This window comes from Bombus fervidus, chromosome 4 (assembly GCF_041682495.2).
Source record: "Bombus fervidus isolate BK054 chromosome 4, iyBomFerv1, whole genome shotgun sequence".
NCBI lineage: Eukaryota > Metazoa > Arthropoda > Insecta > Hymenoptera > Apidae > Bombus > Bombus fervidus.
Window position 1 is genome coordinate 11,732,624 of NC_091520.1, and position 21,070 is coordinate 11,753,693.

A 21,070-nucleotide genomic window follows, 5' to 3' on the forward strand; every position below is an offset into this window, starting at 1 on the left:
GTTCTTCTTCTCTTTCGATATATTGTTTTAGATAGTTGTATTTAAGATTGGAATAGCGACGTGTGAGTTTAGAAAGTTCATTGTTGAGCATCCTAGACCTCTTGGAAATGAGCTAGAAGATATTGCGGAATTTTTACGAATTTATCGACGATGGAGGTTAACGAGAGCTGAATTGAAAGGAGAATCAACACGTGGAAAGATAGCGTCTATGATTCATAGATTGCAAAATTGGATGAATTGTTACTGGAGGTGAGAAACACATCGAAACTCCTACTTTTAACCTTAAACTATGCTATCTGTTAACCGTCTTAACCATGTTACAACGAATAATGAGTTAACTCGTCTTGTTCGGTTAACAAGTTAATGAATAATTCAACTAAGAAGAATAAAATATTATACAATGTTATACAAAGATAGAAATCCAATCCGTATCACGAACAGCAAGTCTTCAACTGGTTTAACTGGTGTTTAACTCCTCGAAAACAGAGGCGGCGAGTATTACTTAGGCGGCGCGGAGTTGCGGTTTCCGGATGGATAAAGAAATTGTAACGATTTCGGTTGAGTAACCTGTGCGTGAAAGGCGTTCATCGAGTCGGATCGACAATCTCGATTCAACCGATTCGCAATATCGATTGGCTAATTCCCGACTCTTCGCGATTCATAGACGTTTCTCTAAAAAATCTCAGTGTACTTAGTATCTCTGATTTTAACCAACTACTAATTTTAAATATTCCTCTATCCGCCGCTAATAAATCTTTAAACCTCTTATGAGAAAGATGTGGATCTTTTATTTCCAGGAAATTTCATTAATTTTATCATAACATTTATTCAGAAGAGAGAAAATATTTATTTTGCAAATATCATTTATGAAAGAAATGTATGGAATTAGCAGTTACCTAACATTTTCAACAAACGTTGACTTAATAAACCTCCTAACGATTTCAATAAAGGATCGCCCCATGCACGATCAAAGCGCGCGATAGTCGTTGACCTGGATCAAAGCTGTGTTTCTCAATCGAAAGCCACATTATCGTCGATTAACCCAGGTTTACCGCGGGTTCCCCATTCGCAGGGAAGGATCATCGTTGGTGGATCGATGCTTGTAATAACTGGAATCAATCGGTGGTACTCGTCGCAAATGTAATGAGGATGATGATAATGATTGCCGATGTCAATGACAGGGGCCTAAGTAGTAGATGCGCCGGCGAGTCTGGCGCAACAATCGAGATGGACAAGCGGCTGCTCATAACGCGGTCGACTATGAGGGAATAGAACGTTTGAGAAGACATGAAATTGCTTTTAAGCAGCTGCTACACGGGAATCGTTTCGTTGTATCGATCGTTGTGCAATGGATTGAAATATGATTGCCCTTTGGTAATTATTATATATGATTCATCGCTCGTTAATAATACTTTCCTTGAGCAAACTAAATTTTCTTTCGATAATTTCGGGCTGAAATAATTTCGAAGCACATTAGATTAGGCTGATTGAATTGAAATTCTTATTGGAGATGTTTGACCTTTGTTACAATGGATGTTGCAATCGAAGATTGTATATTATATTGGTCAATAGTATCGAAGGACTCGATATAAAAGTAGTATAAATACATCCTTTTTTGGAAACGGATAGAATAAATATACTGCACAAAAGGATTTAATTAATGCTTATACATCCTTTCTTTAATTATTCCCTTGAACTCAATTTTTATCTTAACATCGTACAAATAATATGTTGATCTATCCAGCCTATTGAGTTTCTTCGCTTTTATCCATTCGGTTGATTCAATAGAACCGAATTGTTCCGAGAAGAGAATATAATTTATCTCAAGAATTTTACGGATGATTTCTATGTTTTTGTGGTTATAAATACAAAAATGTTTTAATATTTGACAGTATACAGACTTCTGTACTAAATGGTAATTTTATCCACAGTTCCTTCGAATTGAAAATCTACACACATATCTTTTTCCTTCAGTCCTTCAATTATAATAATGACAAAAATTACAGTCCACTAAAGTAATCCTATTCTAATAGAGTGAATTAATGTTGGAGGCTTCGAACCAAATAAATAGTACAAGTAATTATCGATAGAACCAAACATATGGCTAGCAGCTGGCACTTGTGCTAACCAAGTTGGACGAGATTTGCTATTTCTCAACTAGAAACAATAGTTTCCACGCAAAGCGATTCTTGATTCGGTCGAGACTCGGACGAATGACAGCCGTAGTTGCCATAACGGTGCACACACCGCGTCGAGGCGAAGTCAGGCTCCACTCTGAATCGATTGATGCATTCCGCTTATGTACGCTCGAGGAATCAGCGTGCGCACCAACCACGGTAATCGTCGATCCTCTCAACATCCAAGGAATTATTATGTATTTAATTACGACGAGTCGCACGTAACGGCGATATTTCACCGCGTATCCAGTCAACGCAACGATGCGATTAAAGTCTATCTAAAAATTTATCGTGCTCTCTGTGCGGCGCGCACGCGTGCGTTTCCCTGCGCATTCGTGTCAAGGAATGCCGCACAAAATTGCACCGATGGACGCTTTGCATAATGGAAATCCTGGAAACAATGCGAATTAATGTCTTCCTAACATTCTGATCCCATAACGCTAGTCTAGGATCGCGTTAATGTGTCAATTAATTGCACTTCTTATGCCACAGTCAAATATGCAATATGTTTGCTTCTATGAGGCAAGATTTTTTTAGTAACGCTTATATCGCTTTTCCATGTTTGAAATATCCTTATAAAATTGCGCATCGTATGGGTAGAGACAAATATAGAGTGAAAGTTATAGTAACCAGATTAAAAAAAAAAAATTTTAATGGAATGGAAATCAGGAAGTGGATTTTCAAAGACAGATTACACTTCAGATCTTTATAGGAACTCGAGTTCGCCCTATGTTTTGTAGATAATAACGAGATAACTATAAATTCAGTAATTATTAAATAATAAAGAAGGCAATTGCGTAAAAACTGTGTGGGATGAGAAATGAGATACGCGAGGATCAGTACAAGTATTCACAGTGACAGAGACTTTGTTATCCGCTATAATCTGAAATGTGCACGTGGTGAAAAGGCACATATAAATTGCAAGTTAAAACTGTAAATAAGAGAAAAGTGGATTTCTTCCAATGCAAGAAACCGCGAAATAAATTACGCAAAATATCGCGGTCGAATCGTTAGGCAGTGCCCGCATGAGCGTAATTTTTGTATGCGTATACCTCTTGCATGGGTGGTCCTTTAGCAACTCGAACCATTCTCTGCGATTCTAAGCGTCGATAATGTCAATCGTTCGCGTTGTTTCTGTTTCGATAGCCAAAGTATCTCCATACTAAGTTGCGCAACGAATCGCCAAATGGTTAACTATTTTATTACTTAGTAAGATCTCCTTTGTCATTTAAAAAAACAGCATCATGAAGAATATGAAGGTTTAGTGAGAACGGTCAACTGACTATCTGACTGTAGTAAAGACTGTAAATATGCTGCTAGTCAATGCTGCATTATATACAGTGGCTCCAAAACGTATTGGCACATATTCTTAAGTTTCAATGAAACGTCTTCTTATCAGGTTATTTATTTGATTTTCATAGTATCAAGTTTTTGTAACCATATGAAAGTGGTACAACATGATAGGAAATTTAATATACTTGAATCCGACTAATTAGTATGCAAATGCTATAATAAATACAGTAATGTGTTAATACTTTTTATAGCTACTGTTTCATCATTTCCTTAGCTTGTATCTCCTGTATACATTTCCAAATTGAATTTAAACTCTACCAATATAATAACGATAGACGTGATTTATTACTAGTACTAATGAAGTTTCAAAATGTCTTATATAATACATACATTGTATACTTAAACTTTCGTTATGATAAGCGTTCGAATACTTCTTGTTCAAATATCTAGTGAGTAATAGTACATCGAAAGGGAGTAAAATTAGCAAGATATCCGCGGTCTCGACCATGTATAATGGCTCGCCTCTCTCTAGCTCCCGGTTTACCCTTAATCCTATGTTTTCATTTAACAGCTGCCGGCGATTCCCCTCCGTTTCGTCCTGTGTTCCACCTCTCGATTTCACTTTTGGCGGCCGCGCCACCGATCGGCGCTCTTCGCCCCCTCGTCCCCCTATCGTCGAGTGGCGAGTTGCGCAATTGCCTTGTTGTGCGCGGTTCGCGCGTTCGCTTGTGCGCAACTCTGCAACGATCATGCGCATGCGCGGTTGCACGCCACCGATCGCGTACTCAATAAGTGTATCAGCCACTGGCGTAACGCGGCAACGAAAAAAAGCTCCTTCGATAGTTTGTATCTCGTTACAATGGCAACTAAAGAGCACGTGTATCGATGCGATCGAGTTTCCTTATTGTCGCCCGAAACGTTCGTTTTGTTTGACGGTGTCTTACGTTTAACGGTGATCGGTAGCGACGAAAGGTACTAAATAATCGCTCTGGGAAAACATTAATTATTCTATTCTTGGGCAATCAGTCTCGTTTTAAGTGCAATATTCGTACGTTCAAAGTATGATTAATTACTCGGACTGAATAACCTTAATATCACGATTTTTCACGGTATTACTATGGCGCAAGGGGCCGCGTAAAACACTCGCTATAACAAAATCTCGCCGCGTAGACAGATGGCCAGCAAGTCGAATCGCATCAGCCGCGAGCCTCTGTCCTCGTAAAATTACGCGGGATTACAAAACGCTTGCACTTTCTCGAACAGATGCAGACGCCGTGCACACGTTCATTGTTCGTGCTGGCTCTCTGAATCTATACAAGCTTCTGTAGGCTCCGCTATGAGAAACCTACTTCACGCTGTAACGCTATACAAATTTCAGACGACTATTTTCCAGTAATCATTTGGTTAGTGAAATATTTGACCAATTTTCAATTTCACACGCCTCCTAATATATTCGCTGTTATACGTTGCGACAATTTAAGTAGCCGTATTTAAAATTGAATTATCACTTTCTAAATAATACTATCGTCGCAAGTGTTGCGCCTTTTATTCATATACAGGATAAACAACAATATTAAAACATTCATTATTACATATGTCATTGATACTTTTTATAAGGACATATACAGCTTGTGCAAGACAGTAGTCGCTATTTGACGCTTGTTTCTGATCTTCGCGATAATAAATACAATGCTCCGGGCAATCGTACAGAAAATCGGGAGGAATTCGAGATTCTGTAAACTTCCAAGCGCCACCGGATTCCAACGATTAACTATTTCTGTTCTCGTGTTTTCTCTGCTACGTTGCTTTTTTTCTGTTCTTCCTTTTATTTCGAACGATCGTGTAATATTACGCCACTGGCGTCGAGGTGGCGATGCGAAACCACGATGTATCGCGGCGGTGGGGCACGAGGACGCGAAAAAGTACGTGGGGAACACACACGAGCGACGAACGGGGCACGGAGAGGCAAGGTCGTTCTTTGACCCGAAACATGGTCCGCTCGGCGCCAATTTTTTGGGAGGAACCGGTCCCGAACCTCTGGAATTTTTGCCGGCGAACCGCTACCACACGGTTTCGCCGACCGATCGACACCAACACCTGCCTTCTCCGCTAATATATCGCCTGGCTATAAAGTTTCCATCGATTAACGTCAAACGTTGCAACCGCGTCCTCGTCGACGCTCGCCGATCATCGATAAATCCAACGATCTCGCGTGAAAAACTGCCTGATCATTCTCGATCGTGTTTACGCGCCGATTGGCATCCTCGAATGTTGCTTTCAACGATCTTTTAGTATTTAGTGTTTCTTGGGTGAGAACATGATGGTTTTAATTTCTCTTATTTACACCCCCATTCAACAGTATAGGCACACTTGGTTGGTTGCGGCATGTGTTTGGTAGTTGTGAAATCATGGATGGATTTCATTAAATTTTATGTATTTCGATGGTAGTATAGAGTTATATTTAGTAAATGGGACACGCACAGAAGCTGGACTGGCTGACTTTGTCAAGGTTAATCGTTCGATTTGTAGAAAATTATATGCTATTCCGGTAAAATTTACAGTAGGACTACTAAACCTGGCAAAAAATAATAGATTTATTGCCTTTGTGAATTTGTTAAAAATATACAAATAAATTGTAATAAATTTACATTCAGAATATAGCTTCTTTTGGTAAGGTGTAATTAACATTTATAAATTAATGAACTTGACTTTTGAATGGCTCGAATAATGCATGTCTTACCTAGAATGTCTTACCTAGAACATGAATTATTATGTGATTGAAAATGCTAATTGTCCTAAGTCTTCACTTTAGTGTGTATATGTATAATTCTAGATAAATATAAGTACAAATAAGAGATCATTTAGATACCTGTAGAAAATAGATTGACCCAATTTCAGATACTCGTGTACTTCAGATTTTCAGAATAATCTACAGCAAGGTAAATCGCTAATATCCCAATCGAAAAGAGAAACATCTTACACGAAACCCTAAAAAACAAAATTCCAGTGAAATTACTGAAAAAAGCGAAAAAAGGAACACGAAACCTTACAAAATTGCGTTCTCTTACTCACCGAAACTATCGAAGAATCGCGAAGGCCACCGATTCCAGCCAGAAGATGCCTATCGAGGTGCATCTAACAAAAATCGTAGCGCTCGCTCGGCTTGCTCGTTGCAACCGGGCTTTCCATCATTACTTAATCGCTGTGGCTCGCTCGAACGATTAACAAAATTACAAAACGCTCGTCGTCGTACTCGTGTGAAACACGTGTGTTGCTCGCCTTTTCAGGGCACAACGGCGAAAGACACCATCTGACACCATTAGACCCTAGACGCTTTTATTCGTATCGTTCGGATACGGGAGCTTCTTAAACTTCTCGTGTCCGAATCGGTTACATAAAGACGTCGCGTTTTTCCCACTGAAGTGTCTGAAGTTTTCTTAAGCCGGATGCATAGGCGCACGCGCCACTTCTATCTGGGCCTCGTATCTCTTCTCGTCCCTCTATATACCTCTCTCATCTGTTTAGTATCGTGCACGTGCTTTCGTAGAATCACCACAGTTCACCTGTGCACATAGTGCACCTGTGTAACGCGGAGCCGCGGAGGCTCATCGATCTTCCCTGTCCTCTTCGTTTTATACTCGCTTTTACTCCCCTGCCCTTGCCAGCTATACTTCTTTGTGTGACCGTACGTCTTCGTCGAAACAATGTCGAACGGCTGAAAGAAACGTGGATACGTTCGAATGAAGCCGGATTCGTGGACAGGGCTTTGGAGATCCGTTAGTTGGAGGATGAAGTCTGTTAACGCTTAGAAATGTTGTAAAGTCATGAGAAACGCGTTTGCAATTATCATATTAGTATATTGCTGTAATTAGTACTTTATTGTCCAAGTGTTCGTATTATTGTACAACGGAATTCTTTGTGCGTGTGCTTTTGTTTTAGCAGAAGGACTAACTTGGGGCCATAGATTTTTCGTTCCTTCTCCCAACAAACGTTCGAAAGAACTACGATTATAATTATCTTGGTATTGGTGCTTTATAATCAGAATTTTGTTTGCTTATGAGAAAAGGAATCCCAGTTAACAATGTATTCTCATAATGGCCCCAAAGATTAGAAGCTATTAATTGGTATAGATGTGTTGTTTGAAACTATTCGAATTAAAAAACAAAACGTAGATAATATAATAATAATAATAATAATATAATATATACAAAACGATAATAATAAATATATACAAAACGTAAATAAAAATTGGTAGGTAAATAGTAGATATTACATGATCGTCCGTATTTGGATTAGATTGGAACACGGTTTTTTCATTTATAAATGAGATAAATTTGTCTATATTTCCAATTCATTATACCGTATGTAGTTTTTATCTTAGAAATGTTTTCTTGTTAAGTACATCAACATTGTCTTAACGATTTGTTCTTTAATTAAAGTCCGGAATGCTATATGCAATCGCTTTTGCAACCCGCGAGTTTTATGGTTCCAGTGATTTTGTAAAGCAGTTGCTGCTGATGTCATCGCCTACGAAACGGTTGCTCGATTCGATCCGACAATTAAGCGAATAATAATTACAACGAAATTTGAACGTAAGTACCATATAAACGTCCAATAATACGCGAGGTACCTCCAGACATTTGTGTCATGAATTTTGAATGAATTGTTGCGCGTGAATCCTTCTTTTTCTTCTTCTTCTTCTTCTTCTTCTTTTTAAAACATAAATTCGAGTGTTTGAACAACAGGTCGAAAGATAACAGGCTTCGATCGATCTCCGAAACGTTACTTTATCTTTTCAGCGTCACCTCTGACGGTCATCCTTAAAAATTTAACTACTCGAAATTAAGTATTCCGCTGTCAGCTTGTAAATCAGTGGCCGCTCTTTTATGAGACACTGGTATCAAATTCTTCACGACGCGACACGACAATCCATTACGAACGATCCTTTACATGATATCACGCTGAAAATGTGAGATGAATTATGGTTGGCGTGCACGAGCCTCGCGAGAAAATAGCTTTGAGAATAGCTACGAATATTCGCGTATGTCTCTGTTTCGTGGTTTTTAAATTCATGTCATTTTTCGTGATATATACGAGGTCAGTGGATTTAACAAAGTTTCAAAAGGGTGTGACTTGACAAATTGTTATTAGGTAATAGTTTAATGGCATAGTACAATATCGAATATCGAGAAGCTAGTAGTACTTATCGACATATAAATATGTGCCGAATAGATTTATTAGGCTACTCATTTCTTCGAAACGACAGCTCATATAATTTATACTTTTGTGTGATTTCAATAAGAAATCAGTTTTATGTACTACGATCTTTTTCCATATACGATTCACTGAAAAATTGCCTTTATCTCAATTTTTACTATATACTTAATTTATCTTCGCTAGGCCTGACACCTGGATCCATTTATCTCCCAATTTCACTCGTTTTTACGACACAATTAACGGAATCGAAAGTTGCACACAGACAAAGCTAGATAGGCTTGTAAATTTTTCGTGAGTCACTGAATTCAGTAGTTTCGTTCACGAAATATATTTGTCGCGAAATTACAAGCATTACAATTTGCTTGTGCTACAATTTCTGCAGTTCTCTTGCACAATTTTTAATGTTGGAATATTATCAACGAAATTTTACAAGTCACAAATAATATCATCAATACTAATAAATCTCCTACAACAGCATCAACTTTGCTAATAAACTAAATGCAATGCTACAAACGATCTTTGATTTCTAAGAAATATTAGGAATTACAAATCACTACAATTATCCTATTCGACATGAAATCGTAAATACATAGAAGAGAAATACACGATTTACTTTACGATGTACAATTCACCGCTACCATTACTTGGTAAATTATTCCGCAAGAAGATCGTAGCGCTATAAAATACAACAATATAGCACTACTACTCTATCAGAATCACGAGCAACGAAATGTAAAGCGTATTGCACGTAGAGTGCAACATTGTGCACGCGATGCGCCACGGGATTTCGTTATCGAGCGTGAGAGTGCAGAAACGATCATCCCGATAAATGTAAATGCACTTCGTCGTTCGAGAACAGTCTGCTGACCTTGAATGGAATGGGATCTAACGATCGTATTGATAAAGAGAATCGTCGCCCGAGATAATATCGACTCTTATTGTTCTCTCTTGCTTTTCATCTCTTTGACTTCTTCCGTGAAAGAAACTCCCTTTCTTCGATCGTCTATACGCATGATCGGACATCGTATAGCACAAAGAGCTTCAAGTATCAGCATGTGTACGTCAGGATTAATAATCAGGCTCGTCTATATATAAAGATCGTTCGATATCAATCGAAAGACCGCCGTAAGTAGTTTGTATCGGTATAATGATCCAATTAACGTCGAAAGCGGTGGATGGTCGTTTTTGTCGTCGGCCGCGATTTGTTCGCCCGCGACAAGCTATTTATTGTGATTTATTCGCGTGAAGTAATCGGACGTTGAAAGGAAGGAAATCGCGTCCTTGCGGATCAAAGGTTGCTCGAGCGGACGAACAATCGCCGCCGTGAAAAAGGTTGGGAAAAAATTGGAAACTTTCTGACCGATGCCTTTCGTTTCGTGTTCGACTCAGTGTCGACTCTTGGATCGATTTTTTTCGGTTGTTTTGAATGTAATTAGATTTATATTTAATGGACACGTGGTATATTCTTTAATCGTAAATTGCCTTTTCTCTGTTAGAAAGCATCGATGTAAATTTATTGTCAGTAGAGTATGGACTTTTATGTAAATTCATATTTTTATGAAAACCACTAAACATTAGTAATTAAAATAAGATTTAAAAGATATTAATATACAGGCTATGTATATGTATAATTTCTAAATCATATGATACTCATACTCGAGTATAATAAATAAATGAGCCTAATTTAATTCATACGTGGTATAATTAAACACGAACAGTTTCTTGTAATGAATGCTTAAACGATTCCTAGAAAAAACGAGTACTGTAAAGTGTTAAGTTTAATCGTTTCTATCTGTTAGAATATTAATGTTATGGTTTCGTGTTAAAGTACATTATCGTTTGCAAATATTATATATGTTAATAAGATAGATACGAGTTAGTAACTCTTGCTTTTTGTTAGTACGTTTCGACCTCATTCGTTAAACAGCAAAAACGATTCTGTATGAGAGAAATCGTTTACTCGATCGTGATTGAAAAGAAAATTTATAAATATAAACGTGTATACATAATATAATAAGAACGCTAGATCATTGATGTTCAATTGTATCAGCCTTTAAGGCGCTCGCGTTACTATGTCAATGCTTTTTTAACGCTGTATCTAAACGTAGTACTACTCATTGACCGTGTACCCGCGGCATGAATATTAAACCTGCACCATCAGCCTTGGTTCGACCTAATCGATCCAAGTCTAACGTCGAACGCCTCCTCGAAATAGTGACCAGAAGCTTGTGACGTTGAATGGAACTTCCAATCGTACGTGACTCGGCGAATTATTATTGAATTCCTGTTATTAAACCCAAAAGGAAAGAAAACATTTCAAAAATGTGTTATATGACTTTAAAAAATTTTAAAAAACATAAATTTTGAAATTACGCGTTTTAGGAAGACGATATGTGAAAAAGCTACGATGCTTTGTTATTTTCTTTCATTTTTCTTAGGCCAAATACGATCGTAGAGACAAATCTATATACTCTATCGACTCGATCTATATCGTCTCTTTATCAAATTATCAACTTAAGTATGACAAATGAGCTATTAATGGTACAAGTTACATCCATTTTTCGTACAGAAAAATATTATAAATCGTCGAACAAGTTTCATCGGCGAATGACGATCATTTGCCAGATACGGACAGGAAAATATGATCTTTGATCGGTAAAGGGTTCGATGTCACGACGATCGTGATTTTTGACACGTTATTCGGCGCAATGAGTAACGAGAAAACTATTCGATTGCGCAACAATTCGTAAGCGGGTAGCAACGTCAATTCTTGATTACCAAGGATTTTGGCGAAGACACCAAATAAATCGGTTCCACGCGCTGCAACCTTCGATCCTCTGGGCCATTGATGAACGAACCTACGATGAAAGTTTCGTTGATCCGTTGCGTGACTTTGTCTAAAGTTACGAAGCTCTCCGAGAAACTAGCCTTCGGCCCTGTAATGATGACGAGTTATGTGACGCATCATGGGTCAGACAGTTACGTGTTATAAATAAGGTCACCGATGAAACCGAATTTCCAGACAAATGATTTTCTCTTGAAAGGTTTTTTGAACGAAAGATTTTAAACTTTGTATAGGTGGAATAGCTTGATTGTAAGATAAACACTTATGGTTGGTTGTACGGATAAATCAATTTTGATAAACATACAATGAAGCGACAAATAATTTTTGTGTGTGGATAAAAAAATTAATTCGCTTCGATTTGAAACCTGGGAGCTAAAAATGACTATGATCAGATTACACGATATCAATAATAGAAGCAAAGAGTAAAAATTGTAGCAAGTCAACTTCGTAATGAGATTAGTTTAGGAGAGATTATTGATGTTTATAGGAATTTAAGTGTTCGAGTAGAAAGCGTGTTGTATTGCCCAAGGAGCACAGTTATCTGCGTAGACAGTCAACAGACCAGAGAAAGTTGCTTATTCAATGAAATGTTCGCCAATGGATACCTTATACATGTTGTAACGCGTGTTCGATCTGTCACGGCGAAAACCGCAAGCCTGATTACTATATGGACACAGGAAACAAATTCCTCTTGAAACTCACGCAGCATGCAGTATCGTTAAACACGTTTCATTGTACTCTTTCTCTCTCACGACGTTCAAAAGAAGGAAACGCGAATACTTGTTAATTTTCCTCTATAGAATTCTTTTGGTACGGTGGTCATTTACAGGAATTCGAAAGTAAATTCACACCTTGTATAATGAGTTGAGAACGAAATATGCAGTAAAAATGCATTATTGGAACGAAATTTCAATTAGTACTCAATTACCCTTGCAATTCTATGTTGAACTGGATTCGATTTTGTCCAGCTTTAATAAAACACATTCTGTTATTTTCTACATTAATTTGGTAGAAATATGTCTACGGTTACGAAAATATAAAAGTACATTCAGATTATAAATAACTTCTGAAAGTGACATGTGAATTATAACGTATAAATTAAAAATTATAGATAAAGGGAAAATCAGTGAATTATTATTCTGTTTGCTCGATGATACATTCAGATAAATACGATTCTGCTATATCGTAATTTTAATCGAATATTTCTCTTTTATATGGTACAAATCTCATCTGTAGAATGTAATTGACAGTTTCGAAGGAGGATCGATCCGACTGATTTGTATTTCCAATTTAATATCATAGAGTAGGTGAATCGTGTGCAAAGGGAAACAAAGCGCAGCCGCCTAACGTTCTCATATCGTGTCATTTAGTTAGCGTAATCCATCCTTTTGTTCTTTCAAATTCAAGGCTACGTTACAGAACCGCGGCAAACTCTGACACACCGTTGCCCCTTAATTGTTTTCGCCACAGAAGGAATTCATTGTTCCAGCGATACGTCCGTTCGTCCTCGCGAACATCGTTTCCCGTGCTGATTGACGAATCAGATTAAATCCGTCCGGGTTTCGCTGCTTATTTCCATCCAGATTTTACGCCGCAATGCTGCAATCTCTCTTGCGGATTTCAATTCAATTTTAATTTGTTGTTTCCAGAGGTTCGATCATTTAAATTCAGAATAACATATAGAAATTGAAATTGCGGAAATCGAATTCGAAGGTTTGATTTCAGATATTTAAATGCAGAACTAACTGCAGGACTGAAATTTCAAATATTTGCATCGAAAACATCAAGTTTACAAATTGAAATAAAAAAATTTTAATGCAAGAACATTAATTCGAATAATTAAATCTACATGTTAAAATTCACAGTTATGAATTGAAGCTTTGGGATTCAAGAATATAGCTTCCAAGGTCTAAATTACAAATTTATTATTCCAACGTTCGTTTCCCGAACAATCTTTCTCTAATATTGACAGCTAATCAAGCGTTTAACAAATTTTCCTAATCACCTAAAATCAAGGGTACTTGGAATGCTTGTAACGTCAATTAATCTCCCCTGCCCAAGAAATTACATTTTTCCTCGATTCATTAGAAAAACCTACATCGAATCGCAGATCAAACGTGCTTTCCCTCGACTGCCAACGTGCACGCTATCTGATCCGATCGCGCGCATTCCCCGATACCCTAACGCTTCAATTACCCTCGCCATGAACTCCCATTAAACGTTCTGAGGCACCGTTGAACCGTTCACTGACATCTGCGTTGCGCAACGTCAGAACAATCTCTATATTAAACCTGTGGCCGTGTAACATGCAACCTGGTGGTATCCGCGGATGATACAAGTTCAGAAAAACGCGAAGAACAAACGATCGTGCCGCGAGAGCGGCGGGGATAATGGGCACGAGGGAGCGTCGATTGAAAATTGCAGGATCTCCTCCCACCCCGGTTGCAAATTGTCGGCGACGTTCCATCGTAAACGATAACCGTACATAATGACGCGTGCGTACACGGGTACGAACACGCGGCCACAGGTGGAGAAGAGGACGGTGATTTCGCAAGTGTACATACAAAGTGAAGATGACTTCGATGCGAACGAAGACTGGAAATCACGGAAACGATGCCTCTAATGACGCAGTGTGAGACGATTAAATGAGCGGAGAGCAGTACGATTATACAGGCTGTCTCACCAATCTTGTTCACTTGAAATCTCTTCGTTGCTTCAAATGTGAAATAAAAATATTACTTGTATACGTCGTAGAGTGGAAAAGAAGTAGGCGACATGACCAAGGGATTGGCAATTATAGTGGTATGAATTAACCTACCGATGGTTTTCATGAAACAGCGTTCTACGTTTGTTATTATAAAAATTGATTACATAAGTTATTACTTAATTTATTATGAAAACAGGCGTGTTATTTTTGCAAGTGGAAATACGTGAGTAAATACGAATTCTCAGTCTTGACCTGCATCACTGTGATTCTCAGTTATTATGATAAAATTGATCTTTAGATTTCCTCTATAGCTGCATGTGAACAAATTAGTACCACCGTACTAGGATGTCTTTGCAACCTTGAAACTTTCATACTTACGATTACACTATGGATTTTTACGCTGTTTTATATTCTTACGAACATACCTAGCGAAATAAAATCTACATAAAAATTTGTTTCATCTATTAAACATTATATTAAGTAATTTGCTTTGGATATTTTATATAATTTCGCATCCTTAAATTTCCCAACAATGCATAAACATCCACTTATAGTAGTATACGATACTTTCATTTGTCGTTTCTAACAGCGAAGACATTTCAAATAAACAGAGTTGCTGGAACGTCCTGTATAGCATCGAGAGGAAATCGGTATTATACTCTGCAGTCTAGATAATTGGAATGGGTTAATGAGTCTGAGAGGATGTTGCGTTAGCAGAGTTATTATAATAAGGAATCTGGTTAAATAGGCGGTAATCTCTTGAGCGGTTGTTACAGTTAGCGCGAATTGAATTGATTAAGTTTTTCTGACGCTTTCATGTGCTGTTTCTCTCTGTTGATCACTTGATGGGTCTAAAGATTTGTAGCGTCTAGGTGAGCTCTTTTCAAATACGTTCTTGTGTAATGATTGCTTCAAATTGTGTATGGAGAGGAGATATATAATTGTTAAGCTGGCATGAATAAATTTTGTGTAATGGATATAAAGATTAGTAATGATAATGTGAACTTTTTTTCAGATGAATTCTTGTGTAACGGTTATTTAATTAGATTATTTAAAATAAGACTTGGTTAAATTGTATGTAATGTAGTATCTTCTTATGCAACAGTTGCTTGAATGTCTACGGGCAGATTATGAAAAAGAAATGATCGTAAACTTATTGACATAAATATATTTCGAAGGAATAGAATTTTAGAGACTACTTAGAGCTACATCGACAAGGTGTGAGACGTGAATTTGCTCACGTACATCCCTTAGTCTTCCAAGGTTGCTTTACTTTCGATTCGTCAGTCTTCTAAAGGACAAGTTTTAAATTCACGATCTGTGTTTCTTTTGAAACGCTTCCATTTTTGCAATTTACGTATCTCCTTTATAAGAAACGGATGTAGCATTCCTGCTGGTCTTTTTCTTCGAGTAATAGACTGTTTAAGTTAATCTTATCGTACGTTCGCTTGTTAATTTCTCCATAAAACGATCTGCTCTATGGCAACAAGTCTTTTCTTCCAAATCGTAAAACCCGTTCAGTTGCCAGCTGCGATAAAGTTGTGGTTGTTATTAAATGCAGAAGAATATCAACTTCCTAAAAGAATTGCGAATTCAGAAAAAGCTACTAAAATCACTCTTACGTAATTCTCAAGATTCAATCGTACCTATTCGTTTAAAAACTATACTTCGAAAAAGTTTTTTAACATAAAAATTCCTCGAAGATTTAAGAATATTTATCGTTACACTACGATTAAAGACACCAAAAATACTATAAATCATTTTAAAGTCCCAATCAGAATACCATTCTGTTTAGAAACACCTAATAATATATAGTAATTGATAAATTATTGTAATCATAGTTCAGAGAAAACTTTGAGTACAAAACGAATTTCATTTTTCAATATAAGAAGCTCTTAGAAATATAAAGACTTTTATATAAACAAATATATCATATATATTTTGCCAATTATTAATATTAGTATATTGACAAGTTAAAAGTTCGAAATTATCAACTTCTTTCCTACGATTTCATAATTTTTCATTAAATAGAACAATCGGATAATTATTTCTAAACTGTAATTTGTTTTATTATCAAACTTGTTAATATTACCCAAGGATATTTATTAATATTGAAATTGCAAAATTTCGCGAATTAGTTCAGTCGTGCGAGAAAGTTTTTATCTTGCACAGTTGTATATTTCTTTAAAACATTGAAAAAACGTTTTGAAATTCCTGAGAGATATCATAAATATGACATGTATGACACATAATTCCTGTAAAATATAATAAATAGACACACAATGACACATATGACATTCTTACATATTTCGAAAGTATCTGCAAATTTAAAAAATTTACACACGTGCCAATATTCCTCCGAAAATGTAAACTCTCTTATCAGCTGCATAAAAGCTGACGAGCGAATCGTGACGAAGAGAACAGTTGCAAAATACGAATCCCCTCCCCCCCTCTCTCTCTCTTTCTCTTTCTCTCTTTCGTCTGTCCACCTCGATCCAAATTTTCGTGTCACAGTCTGGTTAATGCCGGCTGAGAGATCGAGGATAATCTCCGGCGACACGAGCCTCTTCCCTCGGTTATACTCTCCGTCGTTTCATCGTAATGATATTCCACTTTGTTAACGCGCAAACTCGGTAGCCATGATCCGTTTCCACGCACCGGTGCTCTCAGCTACGCTCAGCGTCGCCGCGGTCGTCGGCGTCGTCACGCTGGAAATCCAAGAACACGTCTAACGCGAGGATGACGCCGATGATGATAATGATGATTCCACGACGCGTAATCCACGTGCCGTTCGTGATCTTTGTCTTGATTTTCTTTTTTCTTTCAAATACTTGTAATTGCTACACGGGATACGCACGATGGGTCATCTAGGGTTTTGGAACTTCGTGGATTTAATTGTTCCTGATGCTGGCCACCCGAGGACGTCCCACATCGATGGATCCTTGCCTCCAGAGAAGTGATTCTCACGAGTGTGATTATGGAGATGATTAAATAGGGAGGAATGCCGATGCAATGAAGTTTTATCGATGAACTGCTGCTGGTTGTGTTATTTCTTGATATTTATTTTCAGAGTTTGGAGGTTTTGCGGTGAATGGGAATTGTAATTGGGAACTTGAATCGTCAAAGTAGACTTAGTTTATAATACTTGTGAAATAAATGGTAACTTGTATCTTGGAAAACCTTTTTTGTTGGATGTTTCGTTACTTGTTTCTCTTTCTTTTCTTTTTTCTTTTTTTTTTTTTTTGTGGCAGAGGTTTTGGAAAAAAGTTTAATATTCTTATAAGAAACGATATTAAGGTGTAATAGCTTGAAAATCTTAGGAATCCTATTTTTTACTATTTCGTTACGGGTTACTTTTGTATTAGAAGTTGTATTATGTAACACTTGCTCGAATGCGGCGGCTTGATCCTTAAGAATGTTCCTTTCTTATGTCTGTTTTTGAACGGGGCAAAGCATTCCTTATGGGCGGATTAATTCAGCTCATTACTCTGGATGTAAAAGTACGAGCCGTGCGATTTCATATTCAGATTTCATTCATAGCAGTTTCCTTTCGTAATGATACTTCTCGTGAGCGACTTCCACTAACCCCATTTTCCATCGACTCTATTAAATGGTCTTAAGACAATATGAAAGTAATCAGACTGCTGATCAACCGAGAATCCGTTTTCATTACAGCCGATTAATTCCAATTCCTTGCTGTAGGTAAACCGATACGTAAACCTTCGTTCAAAGGCAAAAGATACGAGTTTGAAGCACACGGTAATAAAACAAAACATAAAGACAAACTTTACGTTAAAATATATTGTAGAACTGTCTTTTTTTTTCTCTCTCTTTCTTTTTGTTCAGATAACTCCCGATTCTTTTTAACGTCGACAGTTTGTGTGCCAAATCACCGCATTATTATGTAATAAATTATTATACGCAAACACCGTAATCGATATTATGGCGAGATGGGCAAAAAGAAGCGTGATTAAAAAGTAATTCGCGAAATGCGTAAATTTTATTATCGTACTATGGGATCTTTCTCCCTTCTTTTCTCCCCTTATACGGTATATTTCGTTCGTTGGATTCTAAATTGCCCAAGGTCCGTCACGAAGGCTGCACCGTTGGGTTTCCGAAATCCAAGGCCACGATGGAGAAGTGGATCACGATGATACGCAATGAAATGGCAGTCGCGAGAAGGACTGAGAGGGTAGCCGTGCGGAACCATGATCGATCCCTTCATCGATCAAATGAATCGCGCTATTGTTACGATAGACTCGATGAACGTCGTTTGTGCACGTCGAGGAGATCGTTTACTTTGAGGTTAAACGAAGAACCTCGATTTTTTTTATTGGATTTATCGATTGGAAAGGAAAGAGCTAGTCGTTGATTGTATTGGTATACGTGTGCTGTGTTGTTAAAGATTTTCATGCTCAATTAGACCTCATCTGATAGCAATAAGATTGATTATTATTTTAATCTCTATAATAGACTTTTCTCGTGATAGATTGTAAGATATAGAAACAAAGAAAGAGTTTTTAGGGCAATTAATAATAAATTGCGTTTTAATAATAATTAAATAATAAAAGTATAATTTGTGGAAGGAATAGTTGAAAATGTCAAACGAATGAGACTAAGATATGTGCATATATAAATTTTTATATTTGTAATATTTGTTAATAATATTTCAAAGGAAAGTTCATTATATACAATGTTTATAATTATATATAACGTAAAATTATATATTGGCGAGAAGAAATCTCAGCCATCCTGCGCTTTTTAAACAGCATTGTATATATTTCTTTTCGTATTCTTAAACGACGTAAGAAAAACCAAAGCAAAAACATAGAACCAGATAATTTAAGAACATAAAAAGAAAAGTACATAATGCCACTTAAGAAATGCATGATCACCTCATTTCCTTTGTAGCAGAAAGGTACTTTCAGAATCTTTTTATACCGATAAATTCGTAATTTAACATCAATAAACTCTGCCTCCTTGAAATCTTTTTTCTTTTTTTCTTTTTTTTTTTTTTTCTATTTGTGAAACTATCATAACTAGTTCGAATAAATCTGCCAACTCATGGCAACCGATTCGCGCCACATTTCGTATGAATGAAATAACATTTATTATCGTCTAATTCCAGATTAAAGTGCCTCTGAAAGTGAACTTCTCGGCCAGGCCGAAGGACGTTGCCGTGACGATGACGAAGAAGCGGCTGACCTGTGGCATCAAGGGTCAGCCGCCGATCATCGACGGTGAATTTCCACACGAGGTCAAAGTGGAAGAATCCACTTGGGTGATCGAGGATGGAAAACTGCTGTTGATCAACCTGGAGAAGGTAAGTGATGCGAATAAACATGCCAATTTCATTCGTTCTTCGGTCTCCTGGACACGCGACCTTGTCCAAACGAGGATTTCGACGATGCTATCGCGCTAGCGGGAATTCTGTCCGATGGTATCGAATATGCAAAGAATTCGTTTGACTTGACGTGGCCTTGAATGATCAAGTCAGTGTATAAAAAATTTTGGCGAAGGTTAAATCGTGGTCATTTAACAAGCAACTGTTTGCTTGATCTTTAATTGACAGGATTCGGTGGCGTTTGTTGGTATTTCGATAATTGGTTAATCATGATAGATATCTCATTGATGGTTTTGTGTTTATCGAGTTAACGAAGAGTGAGGTAGGACTTTTTGCATTCTTTTCAGCCTTTTCTGTTTGCACAAGTTAATTTTCAACTTCTATCAGAAACAAATTTATTATTTAAGTAAATAATACGGTATGATTCGATACTTTTTATTATCTTAACTTAAAATGGTTGTTCTTCGAAAAACTTATTAACTTAAAATGGTTGTTCTTCGAAAATATTCCAACTTTCAACTTTTATACATAGACCCAATACATTCAGAGATTCTTCAAACACTGATTCTGTTTAACGAACAGTTGGTTGAAAGCAGGAATCACCTATTCTTTCCGCAGGTGAACAAAATGCAGTGGTGGGCGCACGTTGTGGTCTGTGACCCAGAGATCAGCACGAAGAAAGTGAATCCTGAGCCTAGTAAACTCTCCGATCTCGACGGTGAAACCAGAGGTCTAGTGGAGAAGATGATGTACGACCAGAGACAGAAGGAACTGGGCCTGCCAACGTCCGACGAACAAAAGAAGCAAGATGTAATCAAAAAGTACGAGACAACAATCACAAACTTGCTATAAATCAACTAAACGTTAAAGATCTAAATGTCGTAAATTTTTGTTCTTCAGGTTCATGGAACAGCATCCTGAGATGGACTTCTCTAAGTGCAAATTCAACTGAAACGATTCGACCAATATGTAAACGACCGAATGTTCAAGGTTTTGGACGAAACTGATTATACAGAAGATACGAGAAAAATATGACATAAATACGAAAGGAAAATATTATCGGTATATGCCGTCGGGAATCCAATGAAACTCTTTATTAGACTTTCTTAATCGTCGCATCGCAGTCTGCGCTAATTAGTTTGCGTACGACGCATCCCCGGCATGTTACTAAGCGCCAGAGATGGCACCACGATCCAGTCAAACACTGGATCCGTGATTATGGTAAAGAATTTTCTAGATTTTTAATAACGCTCGCTTGGTAATTCCATTTTCTTTTCTTTCAACTATCTTCGAAGCGTTCGGTTTCGATTAATACTCTAAAACGAGTACAATATCGGTCTGCACAAATGTATATTGTACCATTTTTTTTTTTTCACGTTACATTTCGTATAATTTGAATAAAGGACGTAAGAAAAAAAGAGATCGTCGGCTGTGTTTCGTGTTCGATTCTCCATTAAGATTCACCCTTGTTTTGTATGATAAATCAA

At 37.2% G+C, this 21,070-nt stretch overlaps 1 protein-coding gene and 1 long non-coding RNA gene across 2 annotated transcripts in view; one reads left to right on the forward strand and one right to left on the reverse strand.

Annotated features, from left to right (window-relative positions):
* The window catches only part of Nudc (nuclear distribution C, dynein complex regulator), a 103,108-nt gene extending 82,103 nt beyond the window's left edge, over window positions 1-21,005 (forward strand). Inside the window, exons 5-7 of the mRNA XM_072002126.1 lie at window positions 19,368-19,562; window positions 20,202-20,404; window positions 20,484-21,005. Coding sequence (XP_071858227.1) covers window positions 19,368-19,562; window positions 20,202-20,404; window positions 20,484-20,535 — 450 coding nt within the window. The 3' untranslated portion in view covers window positions 20,536-21,005. The remainder of the gene's footprint in view (window positions 1-19,367; window positions 19,563-20,201; window positions 20,405-20,483) is intronic.
* Window positions 5,031-7,628, reverse strand: LOC139986300 (uncharacterized). The gene is made up of 3 exons (XR_011799612.1): window positions 6,543-7,628; window positions 6,119-6,458; window positions 5,031-6,045 (listed from the first exon to the last, which is right to left on the reverse strand). It is a non-coding gene; the product is annotated as an uncharacterized lncRNA (long non-coding RNA).
* Window positions 21,006-21,070: the final 65 nt, after the last annotated feature.